Raw genomic sequence first — 14,586 nt, forward strand, 5'->3', positions numbered from 1 at the left:
GGCAAGAAAGTTAGAAAATAGTATAGATATTCCTTCCAAAAGCAAGAAAATTTCCAAAAATTCACATCAAAAATCTCTGAAAAATCGAAGTTATCCCACCAAAATTTCAAGTTTTTATTTTGTTAAAATTGATGTTGTTCTACTTTTCGAATTGAAAATTTTCCAAAAATTTTAAGAATTCAAAAATTAAATAGGAAATTTTTGATTTCCAGGTAATACCCAAACCATTTAAAAAGTGCAAATTTTTCAGTTATCATTATAGAATTTTGAATTCACTTCAGTAGACTAGCCTCAAAATTTGTTTTTATTATGTTTTTTTTACTATTTTTTTATTTAGGAAATTAATTCAATTCTCTGCTTTGAAGAATAAATTTTTGAGAAAATTTGTGGGGGGGGGGGGTTAGAGGGGTTAGCGAAGATTATCTATGTGTAAATATGAAGAGGAGTAAGAAATTTCATTGTTGGAAGCAAGAAATATAGGCGAGAAATTCGCTTTTTTGATTTTAGTAGACACTCTGCCTATATATCGATAAATTGTTGCATACTATTCTCAAATTTTTTGACAAAATCACACGTTATTTCACGAACAGTAAACTTCCTCTTGAAATAAAAAAATCGACAACCAAGCAGACATTTGCCTGCTACGCCATATATTTTTTTTTCGTTGTATCGACACGCTCATCTCTCATAAAGACATCAAACGTAATTCCACGAGGATAAAAATTTCCGCATAATTTCATTCTCATCTTTTTGAATAATTACCAAGTTCACAAAGAAACGCAAGAAGAGTTAGAGAAAGGCAGACAACGACTTCACATGCATCAAACATTTCGCGGCAAAGTAGTTATAAAATTAAATTTTCAAATTTACCGGAATCTAGTTCATAATACGAGTAGGATAGCGAAACATCGCGTAAAAGAAAGAAAAAAAAGTAAAGAAAAAAAAACTCCAATCTACTCGAAATTTAAGTTACTTGTACTACGTACCACGCCACCGCATCCATTCGACTGTCTGTTTCGCGAAAGAAGAATTAACCATCTCTGGTTGTGTAATTCTTTTGCATTTTTGAGGAAAAAATTTTCTGCTTCATTTAACCTCGAGGGTATTCTATCTTTTTAAAACTAAAAACAAAAACCATCTTTAATTTTTAATTCCCTTCTTCCCTCGGCGTAAGTTTTTCCGCTCGTTTTCTCGAACTAGATGTCAGAGAACATGAAAGGAAACCTCCTCCGCTATATAAGTGTATAAGCAAAAAGAACCTACGGCAGAGATGGCTGGGCAAGATGGAAGGGGAAATTGAAGAGAAATATACGTGTATATGAAACCACGCTGTTTCTTAAACTCAATTAAGACTTTAAATTATACACGAGAACGCCACTGTAATCTTCTTATAGGTACATAGTACTGCATTTCTGTTCAACTGTTGGATCTTTATCTGCTACCGAATGTGCGTTTTTGCAACCCTGCTGTCGTTTTTCTCTTCCAAAGAGAGTCTTCGTGTTTCTCACACCCCCTGCCATTTTGCTGCAGTGAGTACATCGCATTATATGAATGTACGTATATCTTCTACGAGTACGAGTAGCATGTATGCAGACACGAATTACACCACGTTCCATTATTTAGTTACCTCAGACTGGAATCGATTTACATTTTCACTTCTATACTACTAATACGTATTACCAATTCCACGACCGGAATATTTCGCTGTGAGACATGAAAGATTTGAACTGGTTCTCGGTATTAATCGATTAATCGCCATAGAATCGATCATTAACGCTATTCTGTTAATCGTATCTATTGATCTGGCGAATTCGTTAAGTTAATTAAACCAGAATCGGACGAATTATCATCTTTATCGTATAAATTAAAACTCGACTCACACAAACCGCTTCTATAACTACGTCTACAATAAATGAAAACCAAACACTTTGTAGTTTGTACCTACCTATACGTTTCTTAAATTTCACTTCGGTTTAAGAATTTCATTCACGTATCAGAAAAATTCTCTTTCTCGTCCCGAAAATCTAAAAAAAAAGTGTAGTACTACTCGACACACGATCGTTTCCTTTGTGCAAACATAAGGTACTCTCTTAACAAACCTGCCACGCTTTGGTGAAAATTATGATAAATAGAGTTATACGTAACGAAATTTTAAAAAAATAAGAAAATAAACAAGCCCGCGACGAGCCTTCTTGTTCGACGATGAAAAAACCCCAACCAGTGTTCGCAAACGCTAACATAGCCTTCTTAGAGGTAATGACCCTAACGTGCAATTGTAAAACTGTCACAAATACATTTATCTGCTCTCGGAAACTTCTCTCACAACGTTTTACATTTGTCCAACTGACATAATCTTTGTTCCTAAAGAAGAAAGACGAAAAAAAGCCTGTACCAAATGTCACGACAGTGTTGTTTTCTCTTATGGTTGTCTTTTTTTTGTTGTTGTGTTTTTTTTTTCTTCAAATTTGTTATGCATTGCTTGTTTTTTCTCCCCTCGTTTGTCTTTTTATCAACGAGGAATGTGTTTGGTGTAAATATAGGTGCCTACCTGCAGTGAATGTATTTCAGGGTGGAGTGAAAAAAATGACTTGGATTTTGAGGAAAATTGGCGAAGATGTTTATGTTGAGTGGGAGACTATCCTGAAAAATTTTGAACTTCCTAACAGTACTGGGGACTGAGCCAGGAGCCTTCGAAGTGGGGTAATTTTTGGATAAAACGTGGTGTTTTGCCATTCTTTAGTACTGTCACCTGTGTATAATCCCAGTCAAGACGCCCCCCCCCCCCACCCATTACAGTTTCTGAACCTGCTGACTCATTTACTTTGAAATTCAATACCACTTTTAGTCCTCTTCAAAGCGACGTGAAGGTTGTTAAATGGCCGATGTTTCAATTTCTCATCAATTTTACATCCTTTTTCAACAATTTAAAATTCTAGTTTGAAAAAAGTAGCGCTAGTTTCATTCTCAGCAGGCGGAAATACCTCGATGACATCTTCTTGGGATCATTCTGATTAAATTTTTAAAATTCATTTTATTGAGTGTTCACAAAAAAAAAAAAAATTGAACCAAAAGAAAAGGGAAATGTACTGCCTAAATTATTAATATCAGAGATTTTTGGACGTGCTGTTTTCATATCAAGTCAACTCGCTCATGAACGATTTTTTTTTTTTTTTTTGATGATTTAAAAAAACTAATAATTAGGTACTTATTTTAAATTTACAGGTTTATAATCTTACAGGAGAACCTTCCCACATGATGATCTCCGATTTGAATGAACGTTGAAAGATAAGAATGAAGTAATTCGCGAAAGATTCATTTCATTCGGAGTCAAGTCACTGACAAACAATTTGACCTGATTCTCAAATTTACTGGAAGCTCCAAAAATGCTCACAACGGTTCGAAACAGTTCCCAATGGATCCAGAGAGTTACCTTGGAATCATTTAAATTGAAAAAAAATAAATTATTCGGATGTATGAAATAATGGAACACAAAGTTGAATTGTAAAAACGATGTTCTATTAGTCGAATAAATTAAAACTATAATGGGAAAGTCAATAGGTACGTTTGTTACAAAAATTGTTAAATAAGCAATAAATTAATGAATTTTTGTGAGAACTTCACAGTCAGCGAAATTTCCAATTCGGTTTCAGAAGTACCTAAACATGGATTTTATGTGATCACTTCTTGATAAACTGAAACGAAATTGGAGGTCATTTCTGCTCTAAACCTTTGCACGAAATCTAACAAAATGGTCTGTAATAAAAAATACATCATGTGTGAGAATATGTAGGTACTTGACTTTTTAAAAAAGTTCCAGTGGCAGTATGCAAGCTACTTTTGACTCAACTTACTTCTTTTTCTTTAGTAGTGATACCGTCGCACTTCACTACTACAATATACGAGAATAAATTAACATCCTCGATGGTTTGTTTGTGATATAAAGTGATCTTGATGAGATTCAGTTGTTCTGGAAAATTAATATAAATATGTCTTGCTCCGGTCCAGTCTCTCCAACTTTCTAATAATGCCTGAAAGTACACACAAATAATATATGAATACCTGTAATAGATTTGTGAAATAGAGAAATTAAGTATTTATTTTAAAAATGAACACGAGGTGTCCAAGGGATGAGTGACCATTTGGCATTGGAATTGAAGGTCAAATCCGAACAGCTCTGATCAAACAAGTCTTCCAATGGAGGTATTATTCATTTCTCGTTCATCCACTGGCAGAAAAATTTTTGAACTGGACAATGCTTAATCGAAATATCTTGCAAAAACACATCACCAGCCAAAATCTCAGTTGTCAAAAGTGCATTTTTTGAGTTTTGATGAATTTTTAAAAATCGTATGAGGTAAAATTAAAATTTTGCCAAAATGACTTGAACAGCTGAAATTTGGTATGGACCCTATTTTGGATTAGCCAAATCAGTTGGAAACGGTTTCAAACTGTTTTGAGCAAATCTGGTTTCTTCAGAAGATTTCTAAAGGAGAAATTTTCTTAATATGTCACCAAATGAAGCTGGTATAAGCTGAAATTCACTTTAGATACATTAAATATTATTCTAATTTCAACATTTTGACTTTTGAGTCAATTGAAGGTGGTTTCGAGCTGTTTTGGAGCCTTCCGGATTTCAGTTTCCCGAAAAATTGCAAGAAATCTGTAGAAATAAACTTTTAGCTCCTATAAAAGAGACCAAAGTTGACAAATTTTCAAAAATTGATCATAAATTTTGTTCAACTTTTATGAAATTTTCCTAAAATTTTGAAAAATTATAGAATACAAAAACAGGAAAATTTGATCTTTGTAATAGATGACATTTTTCAAAAAATCTAAAAAATTGACAATAAGAATTTTGTAATTTTGACGACTGCAGTAAAATACTTTTGAAAAATTAAAAAAAATTACCTACTTACTGGATACAAAAATTTGTAAACAATTTTAACAAAATTTTGAAAAATTGTGCAAAATTTGAAATTTTTTGAAAAATTGTGCAGATTTTAAAAAGTTGTGCCAATTTTTAAAAAATTATGCAAGATTTAAAAAATCATGCAAGATTTAAAAAATTGTGCCAATTTTGATAGATTGTGGCAATTTTGATAGATTGTGCAAAGTTTCACAAATTGTGCAGCTTTTAATAAGTTGTGCAGATTTTGATAAATACTGTAAATTCTGATAAATTGTGCAAATTTTAAAAGATTGTGCAAATTCTGAAAAAATTGCGCAAGATTTAAAAAATTGTGCAAATTTTGATATAAAAATGTGCTAATTTTATAAAATTGTGCAAATTTTGATAAATTGTTCCAATTTTGACAAATTGTGCAGATTTTAATAACTTAAATTGTGCAAGTTTTGATAAGTTGGGTTTTCAAACACTTTTAAAAAGACTTCATGAAGGATTTGATAGTTTGAAAGTTTACGAAAATTCGACTCACTGAAAATTTTGGTGATTTCTCGTTTGATTATAAATTTTTTTGAAAGCTTCTGCCTCTACTTCGCTCAGCCTCGTTTGCATTGTCTTATTTAATATTGAAATTTCTAAATGAAGTTAATTTTAGCGATTTCTAAGGCATTTTGTGAAAATCTGATGTTTCCAAAATATGGCTAAGAGCTCAAAAATGGCTTGAAACACTTGCAATCGGCTCAGCATGTTGAAATAAGAGTACCTACCTATGAAGTAAATTTTAGCTTTACAACTTCATAGGGTGGAATTTTGTGGAAATTTCAACTGTCAAAAATTTTCTGAAGGCTCCAAGACTGCTCAAAATGGTTTGAAACCGTTTTCACTCAACTCGAGTGGTTGAAAATATAGTTCATACCCAGCTTTCTAGGTCAATTTGGGCCAAATTTTAATTTTCTCTCGTGACCCCTTGATTTTCAAAAAATTCACCAAAAATCGAAAAATGCCTCGCAACTGAAATTTTGGCTGGTGATGTATTCTTGCAAGATCTTTCAATTTTTATATCTTTTCGATTAAGGACACTCTGTACATGCAAAAAAAAAATTTAACCTGATTATATTTAACATCGGTAGTTTTAAAACCAAGTATGATGTAATGGACGTTCTGATGAAAACATAGATCATTTCCGATGTCACCTTCTAGTACTCTCATTTCTTTATAAATGCCTGAAAGTTGAAAAAAATTTTTTAAAAATAATATCTTATGAATGCTGAATGCTTATTTTATCGTTCTATGTACGTGATGATTTTTACTTCTAGGTACGTATATGTAGGCTACCTAATTAAGATCATAAAACTGAACACTTACAACTATTTTTATTGAATCCTTGAATAATATACTCGTCATTTTTGGCCTCCAAGCGCTCAGTTCCATAAGAAAATTGTATGACCGGATAAGCAGCTGTAAATTGACAAAAAATATAGGAGTTGATTAAGCAAAAATGTAGGAGGAGGAAGGGAGCCCAGAGTGCTTCTTATTTTGAAAATTCAAACTTTTCTGCCGAGTCAGATGGTTTCATTTTTCATCAAAATAAAGCAAAGGCTTCGAAGTTAGAACAAATAAAAAATTAAATTTATTCTACTCATGATACGAGTAGGTATAAATGCTGACCTGATTTTTCTTTAGATTGAAGAATAATACCATAAGGATAGGAGAGTTTCAATGCAGTCGTCAGCTGATTCTGCTGCACACTAAAAGGCAACGAATCAAGTCCATCGTCGAATTTATCGTGCGAAACGAAGGTGAAAGTCATCACAGATCCATCATTTTCTTCTTTATCAATCGCTGTAGAATAAAAACAAACAAAATATCAATTTTAATTCTCAAAAAATTGAAAAAAATCCCACCCCACAGTAATTTTGCACTTTAAGTAGGATCATTCAGCCTCAAATCTGCAGTATAGGTGCTTCAAAAATCTCATGTTTCGCCAAAATAGATTTTATTAGCCTTATATTTTAATCTAATATCCAAAAATTACAGGAAAAAAATCACAAGAATGCGCAATACTTACTGGGACTAATACCAAAATGCCTGATAGGTTTAGCTGTAGATCGAGTATCGATAACAGTCTGAGTTCGTTGTACGACACTGGGTCCGTTAATACGCTGAACCAATTGAGCCGAATTCATTTTTCTTCACGCACAAAAAATAAAAATAAAATAACACAGGAAACAAGCCGAACACCACTGAACACAACTTTTCATTCATTCGGTCTACAGATTATTCGCGAAATATTCGAAACATCGAACGGATCTTCACATTAGCGAATAAAAAATAAAACTAAAAATCGAAATAAAAATCATAAACAAAACAACGCCACCGCCGCGCGTATTCAGTATGATACACCTTTTCAAGGAGTGGTACACGATTAGGAGGCGAATATTGAGTAGGAGGCTTAATGTTATTGTCCAAGTAAATTATACTCATTTCATTGATTCTTAAACTGGCCGCGATGATTTTTTTTTTACTTGTTCGGTCATCAAAGTAAACCAGTCATCAATGTCATACGTTCACATATTTATAACGCCGCTCTGTAGATACGAATGTAGAGGTATGTAATGTACCTAGTAGACCATTACAAAATCACTAATGAGGTACTTGATACTTTATGCTGTATGTACATGTACATATCTAGGTATAGTAGGTATAGGAAATCAACAAATCATCACCGATACGTTAAAATTTGTTCTCACGATCTTCTTATTAGCGATCTCCATCTGAAATGGCAATAGGAATAAATTATCGAGTTTATTAAAAACTGTAAGTATTATGTACCTAACCAATATTATTGAAAAAATTGTCGACGAGTTGATGAAATTGTACATTTACAGGTCGTCTGATATTTTCTCGTATAATGATCGAACAAGTTTTCGACACACTGAAACACGCCAATATTTCCGCGACTACATATAAAATCAAGTGTCCTACAATTCTACGAATCATTCGTAGGTTTCAACCTTGAAAAAAGTAAACCATTCTTATATTCATCAAAGTTGTTTCGGACTTTGGAATTTTTTAACGTCGAATTAATTACAAACATCTAAAACCCATAAAAGGTAGGCATATACGAGGGTTGTAAGAAAATTACCTGGACAATAAGCTGGCTGAGCGAGTTAATGGTTTGGAAAATACGCAACGACGTCGTTGTCGTCTTTGTCGTCGTAGGCAGAAAATAGAAGAGGAAAAAATTACATTGGCCGATATGCTCTTCTCACTGCTCCCTGTGTGCTCTGTTTATAACGTACGTTTGTATGGTATGCTAAACGCGCCACAATTCGTTTATCTTCAACTTGATTAATGACCGAGACTACCTTAACAGTGCTCTTTTGGAAAAAAAAACACGAGCTGCGTCGATTTTTTTCCTTATTATGAAAGTCTACAGTGTTACGTGTTTGCAAAGTTTGCTTGTCTGGTCGATTTTGATGTCACCTTTTGAGCATATTTAAGTATGCATCTTTTTTCCGTTTGATATTAATAACATCGTTTTGTTGACTATGAATTATTGTTAAGGAAGGTAATGAAATGGACTCCCGGTTGTGATGCTGAAATCAACCAGTGAAAGTTGCAATTGGGTTAGTTTTCAGTGACTTCAAACTCCGGTTATCAAATTTTCAAATGACCATTAGGGGAGAGGGAGGATGTTCTGGACAAAAAAGTTCAAACTCGGATTTTTGACTCCCAGTAATGTGGAAAAAATTGATCAAGTGCGGTAAACGATTCCTTTGGGTGACACATACATCATATATTTTTTGCAAATTTTTAAATACAAAACTGGTGGAGTAATTCAAATTTGAAAATTTTCACTTTTTTGTCCAGAACATAACTTTGGGTGCCATGTTCTGGACAGCATACAAATTGTACCTAAAATCAACGATGTGGTAAGTATTCTAATCAAAGGAAAAACGATTGAAATTTATGAAAAAAACAATTTTTGATACCAATTTATACCATGAAATTGACAATTCGGGATTTTAATTAAAGGAAAATACCTAATTGAAATTTATAAAAAAAAAAGTTTTTAATACATTAAAATTGGAAATTCGCGATTATAATTAAAGGAAAAATAATTGAAATTTATTTTAAAGAAACAATTAAGAACATTTAGGACATGTTTCGTTAATCCAACGCAGGCATCGTGCAGAAAAATGCCGCATTTCGAGCATGGGCGCACCATGATCAGATCCATCGTTGCAGAGAATGCAAAACCAAGAAGTTAGATATTAATTCTTATAGGATTTTTAACGCTCTTTTCATTGCCAAGGTCTGTTATTTTCAATATAGTACGTTAAAGGGTAAAAAACGTGCTTAAAGTTTTGCCTTAGTTTCAAACACAGACATGTGCAAATTGTCTTAGTTTCAAAAACAGACATATCCAGGATATGTCTCATTTTGAAACTAAGATAATGTTCACATGTCCGTGTTTGAAACTAAGGCGCAACTTTGGTCGCGTTTTTTGACCTTTTATGTACTATTTTGAAACTAAGGGACCTCAGAAATGGAAAGAGGGTTAAAAATCCAACACGTATCAAAACCTAACTGATCTAGACAGCTTCAATTTCAAATTATCTTCATCTTGGTTTCAAAATCAGACAAGTGCATTTTCAGGTTCTTTTTATTAGTGGTGGGGGGGTGATGGTGGAAGGATATTTTTTGTATTTTTGTTACTCAGTATCATCACTACAATTTGTCAAATATCCCTCACCTTTACAATGCTGTATATTTTTGTAACAAAAAACATAGCTTTTCTCAAAATCAACCCTGTGGCGTTTGTCTAACTTTGTCACCAAGCTCCTCAAATGTATTATCAAAATGTGTAGGTCATAATCATTCAAAAGGGCCCGTGAAATTGATATTTTTGTTGAAATATTTTTTATTCAATAACAATTTTGGTTAGATGTGCTCTAAAATTTTTTTTTCTTTCCAATGTATCAAGATAGACGACCAAATTCATTAATTTTGCTCGTTTAAATATTTTTCTAAAACTGAATCGAGCCATTTTGGGAACCCTCGATTCTCTTTAGGGGTAACCCGTACCCATTGGTCTAAAATTCATCATAAATAATTGCAATTTTAGCGAAATTGAAAATCTTCGATTGTTTCCAACTCATTTTTATCAGGTACTTTACTTTCCAATTTAATGTACCTACCCCAGTATTTCGAGTTTATTATCAATGCTGACATAAATTTTAGCCTGGTACATAGGTTGCGCCGAAAAGGGGTCACGGATTCTCAAGGTGGTGTGCTTCAATTTTTAAATTAAAATTATAGACCATGGGAAAAAATGATGAATGTGGTCCATATTTGGGCTGATTTCGAGGAAAAGATGCACTACTTTAAATGATAATCTGAAAATTAAACGCTCATTTTACCTGAAATTAGTGCTGACTATTCTACTTCAATATCGAGTTACCGACCAAGAAGCTCTCATGAATGATATTCGTTTACAATTTTTCATTTACTTGACTGGTAAAATTGATTACTTACTTGATCGCTTTAATATTATTCCATTTAGGTAGGTGTGGCGGGCAATATAGCTGAAAAGTTTGCCAAAATTGAAAAAAAAAATGACTTCACTACTCTACATTTTCTCGTTTTTTACTTTTTAAAACCGGTACCTTTTGAAAATCAAATTCCAATTCCAATTTGAGTCGATCAACTGAAATCTCACAATTCGAGTCTTATAATGTAATTCTAGCTGAACAGAATGGACTTGAGTCTGAGTTGATTAAATCCCAAATCGATTCAATTTCTGGGAATCGGATTATCGATCATTTCGTAATGGGCAGCTTTGCTTGAAATGGTCGAAACGAAATCAAGATTAATTTTGGATTTTTAAAATTATTGTAAAAGAATCCCTAATGAAAATTTAACACTTACTTATTCGAGTGTAAATTCGGATCAACCGTTGCGCGTTGTTCGGATTTGATTTTGAGACAACGCGAACGATTTTTGAGATCTACATATGTGCTGTGGTATCTCAATGCTTACGGTAATTTTCATTTCTTACCTACCCTTTTTTTAAATTCACGTTTCGTTAGTTAAAATTTCACGAGTTGGACAAAATGAAATTAGAGGATACCTTACCTAGAAATCGAAATGAACATATACTAACGTACGTATTATCATTTACTTATTTTTCGTCAACTTAAAGTAAGTAATAATAAAAATAATTGGTTAAAAACATGATGTAAAACCAAACTTGAAATAAGGGAGAGGGAGGATGTTTTTGACACTTTTCTTTGATTTGAAATTGCGAGCGATAAGAAACACCTGGAAAAGTGGGTTTGGTCTCATTTGAAAGAGGATCTCAATACGCACATTTTGACCTACTCGAAAAATTTTCAAGTTGGAAATTGAACAAACCAGTGGACTTTGAAAAAACACCATTTTTGGTGGATGTGATGGACAGTAGTGGGATGTTTTGGACATGCTGAGAAATGACTTTTTTTCGAATGCTTATTTTTGGAAATCCCAAATTTCAATCCATTAGGAATCAATTGTCAGTATCTGTCCACAATTTCAGTTGACTCGGATTGTTTTTAATAATTATAGTGAGGCAATATTGAAGAGTAGACTTTTTTATGCCATATTTTTCAGCCAGTGCTCGCCTGCTCGAATCGACATATTTTCAGGAGGCAACTTCAAATGTTCTGTTCTTGATTGGCATTTATCATTCCAGACTCATTAAAAGTCTTTTCTGTATTTGTCGGATAAAACTGAGGCATTCTTACACCCAATCATAACAAATTAACACGAATTTATCGCAGTGTCAAAAACATCCCCACTATGACATTTCTACTTCAATGGCTGTGGGAAAAAAGTATCAGCTTTTCACGAAAAGGTGATTAGTGATTATTGACGAGAAGGAATCAGAGATTTCATTTTACTTGGGCTCTTGACGAAATTCTTCATGGTTATTTTTCAGGAGTTCAAAATGTGAGACGAAAATTTTTTCCAAAAAAAGCACTTCAAATCAAAAGCTGAAATATTTTTATCATACGAGTTGGTATCCGGTCAATGTTGTCAATTTTCGTTAAATTGTCTATATTTTCACCGTTTGCTCCACGAATCACAAATGTGTTAAGAACTGCTAAAGCCAGCATTGTGAAAAAAAAACTACTTACTTCATGGTTCACCGTTGGGATTTTCTAGCAGTACTCTTGGAATGAGTACATTTGTGTAGATTCGAATATAAATTTCTTTTGTCTGAAAAACTTTTGAAAAAAAAATTTGCTTACTGCATCGATAAGTAGCTAACTCGAAAAATATATTTACTTCTACATCATGGCTGAACCGTTCACCATGGAACTGAAATGGTACTATTTAAAATTCAGTCTCTTTATTTTTGGTATGCCCAGTCGACTGGAGAGGATTTTGAGCCATGTTGGAGTCTCCAGCAACTTTTAGTAGATTACAGTTCTCCAATAAGAGTCATAAAATCGATCGAAATTAATTCTAGCGCCTAAATTCCTTCATTAAACTATGTCAGTGACCCCTTTTGACCGATTACACACACATTTATTTCTGAATTTGGTTTCTGCCGGCTCAGAATCGTGCATTTTTGAAATTTTCAGTCATGAAATCGTCGGAAAAATATGGTACGCTTCCGAACCGTCATTTATACTAATTCTGAAAAAAGGAAGTAATCGATCAAGGGTGTTTCTAACAAGATTTCGTTGCATTTTATGCGGGTTAAAGTTAATTTCGACAGTTCTTATGATATTTTTTTCGAAAATTTAGAATTTCCAAAAAATGGCTGAAGGCTCAAGAACAGCTTGAAAACACCTTCGATCGACTCAGAATGTTGAAATTGGGGTATGGAGTGAATTTTAGCCTTTCAACTCCATTGGGGTGAAATATTGTGGTAATTTCAACTTTCGAAAATTTTCTGAAGGTTTTAGAACTACTCAAAACAATTTGAAATCGTTACCAATCGATTCGGAAGGTCGAAAGTATAGAGTACATGCCGAATTTCAGCCTTCTTTGTCGATTTGGTAACAATTTTGATTTTTTGGCTTTTTAGTTCTTTGAGTTTCAAAAATTCATCGAAAGTTGAAAAATGCACTTTAGAATCTCAAGTTTTGGCTGATGATGTGTTCTTGCATGCTCTCTCAATTTAGCTGTGTCTGCTTCAAAATTTTTTCTGCCAGGTATCTTCCTTATCAGAACCTTGGTAGCCTCATCAGGTAGCACATTCTGAAGTAAAATAGCCATTTACACTCGTTCATTTGAACAAATTCTTATTTTGTAGCGATTCTGTCATGCCCATTAAAATAGACTAAGCACAGTCTTGCGATGGTGTTGGCAGAATCATTAAAATGGTTCTCCAAATCGATGGCGTTTGATTTAAGACTAAACATACCTATCTCCTTATTTACTGTCGATATCTCGCCGGTGATCGGAAAATATTTCGATTAAGAATTCGAATTCTTTTTAGGAATAAAAAGTCGCCGCACCACGTATCGGTTCAAATAGTACGCATACGTAGGTAAACATCTGTCAATTTGAACGACGCTGTGTTGAAAAATTGTTAATTCCGATATGTCTGGCGATGTTCCAGCCAACAATCTTGGCATCGTCAGATTGATACCGCGGAGTAGTTTCCTTCTACAGTGATACGGATGCAGCTACTGATATCTTAGTCGAATTATGTACTCGTATGTATAGTGCAATAAAATAGGTACGACTATCGAGCGTCGTTAAAATGCAAATTAACGATTGGAAATTTTTTCAAGGTACATATTAGATTCGCGTTTGTTGTGTGAACTCGGAACTGTGAATTTGATGACTCGAAAATTTGTATTTAAATATATTTTTTAAAGACATTCCACGGTTCTCCAATGTGCATGTTTCGAAGTGAACACGATGTTATTAGAGAAAATTTAAAATTTGGCTAATGTTGCGTGAAAAAGTGTTCATGCTTTAACACGAATAAAGACGCATTGATATTGATGAAAATCATTGGAAACCAAATAATAAATTACTTACTGTAAAACACTTCAAAAAAATGTTTATAATGTTTCAATATTACGAAATAAGAAATTGTCTCACCTGTATTGGTGTTTGCCACGTAATGTGCCGACATTTTTGCGGCTTTCCTCATTGTGGGTCAAATTTGCCTCTTCATGTACGAGTATCATCATCTTCCAGATTTTTCAGATTGCAGAAAAGTTGAAAAAAATAGTTCTGCGTGGATACTCGAACATTGTTTACATAATCATGAAATAAAATTGATAGAAGTTGTAAAAAAAAAAAACTTTAATTTTTGCTTACCGTCATTAGAGAGTTCAAAGTGGCAGGTATCAAAACTTTTTTTAGGGTATTTTGGAAAAATTGTCGACTGAGAAAGCGACCTGGGGGGGATGGTTACAAAACAAAAAGAAAAGTCATCTCCGAAGAAAATTTGAAAGTAAGTTTTTGTTTATTTGCGACTAAAAAAAGGTGTTGTGGAATGAACAAAAATTTGTACATAAATTATAAAGTAACGCAACTGAAAATAGAAATCACCAGATATTTTTGAAATCATACCCAATACTATTAAATTTTCTGTATTTCCTAAAGTGATCAGTGCACCCAGAGAACATGGAATGTGCCCCTGATGAAAAATGAAGAAACCAAATGTGAAT

At 33.3% G+C, this 14,586-nt stretch overlaps 2 protein-coding genes and 1 long non-coding RNA gene across 11 annotated transcripts in view; 2 read left to right on the forward strand and 1 right to left on the reverse strand.

Moving 5' to 3' along the window:
* LOC135841990 (collagen alpha chain CG42342) overlaps positions 1–14,586 on the forward strand; it is a 434,760-nt gene that overhangs the window by 166,497 nt on the left and 253,677 nt on the right. The gene's annotated exons all lie outside the window — the stretch shown is intronic.
* LOC135841992 (uncharacterized) overlaps positions 1–14,586 on the forward strand; it is a 196,694-nt gene that overhangs the window by 87,180 nt on the left and 94,928 nt on the right. The gene's annotated exons all lie outside the window — the stretch shown is intronic.
* Positions 3,495–7,448, reverse strand: LOC135840039 (uncharacterized). The gene is made up of 6 exons (XM_065356353.1): positions 6,972–7,448; positions 6,572–6,745; positions 6,269–6,361; positions 6,011–6,126; positions 3,852–4,028; positions 3,495–3,753 (listed from the first exon to the last, which is right to left on the reverse strand). The coding sequence occupies exons 1-6, from the start codon at positions 7,087–7,089 to the stop codon at positions 3,670–3,672; spliced, it is 762 nt and encodes a 253-aa protein (XP_065212425.1). The 5' UTR covers positions 7,090–7,448; the 3' UTR covers positions 3,495–3,669.

The sequence above is a fragment of the Planococcus citri genome, chromosome 3 (assembly GCF_950023065.1).
Source record: "Planococcus citri chromosome 3, ihPlaCitr1.1, whole genome shotgun sequence".
Lineage (NCBI taxonomy): Eukaryota > Metazoa > Arthropoda > Insecta > Hemiptera > Pseudococcidae > Planococcus > Planococcus citri.

Excerpts from the sequence above, each read along its gene's own strand:
- LOC135840039 (XM_065356353.1), bottom strand. The coding sequence starts at position 7,089 with ATGAATTCGGCTCAATTGGTTCAGCGTATTAACGGACCCAGTGTCGTA. Across the intron at positions 6,127-6,268 it reads AGGATTCAATAAAAATAGTT|GCATTTATAAAGAAATGAGA; the intron begins GTAAGTGTTCAG and ends TTCAACTTTCAG. Across the intron at positions 3,754-3,851 it reads TCACTACTAAAGAAAAAGAA|ACCATTTTGTTAGATTTCGT; the intron begins GTAAGTTGAGTC and ends TTTTTATTACAG.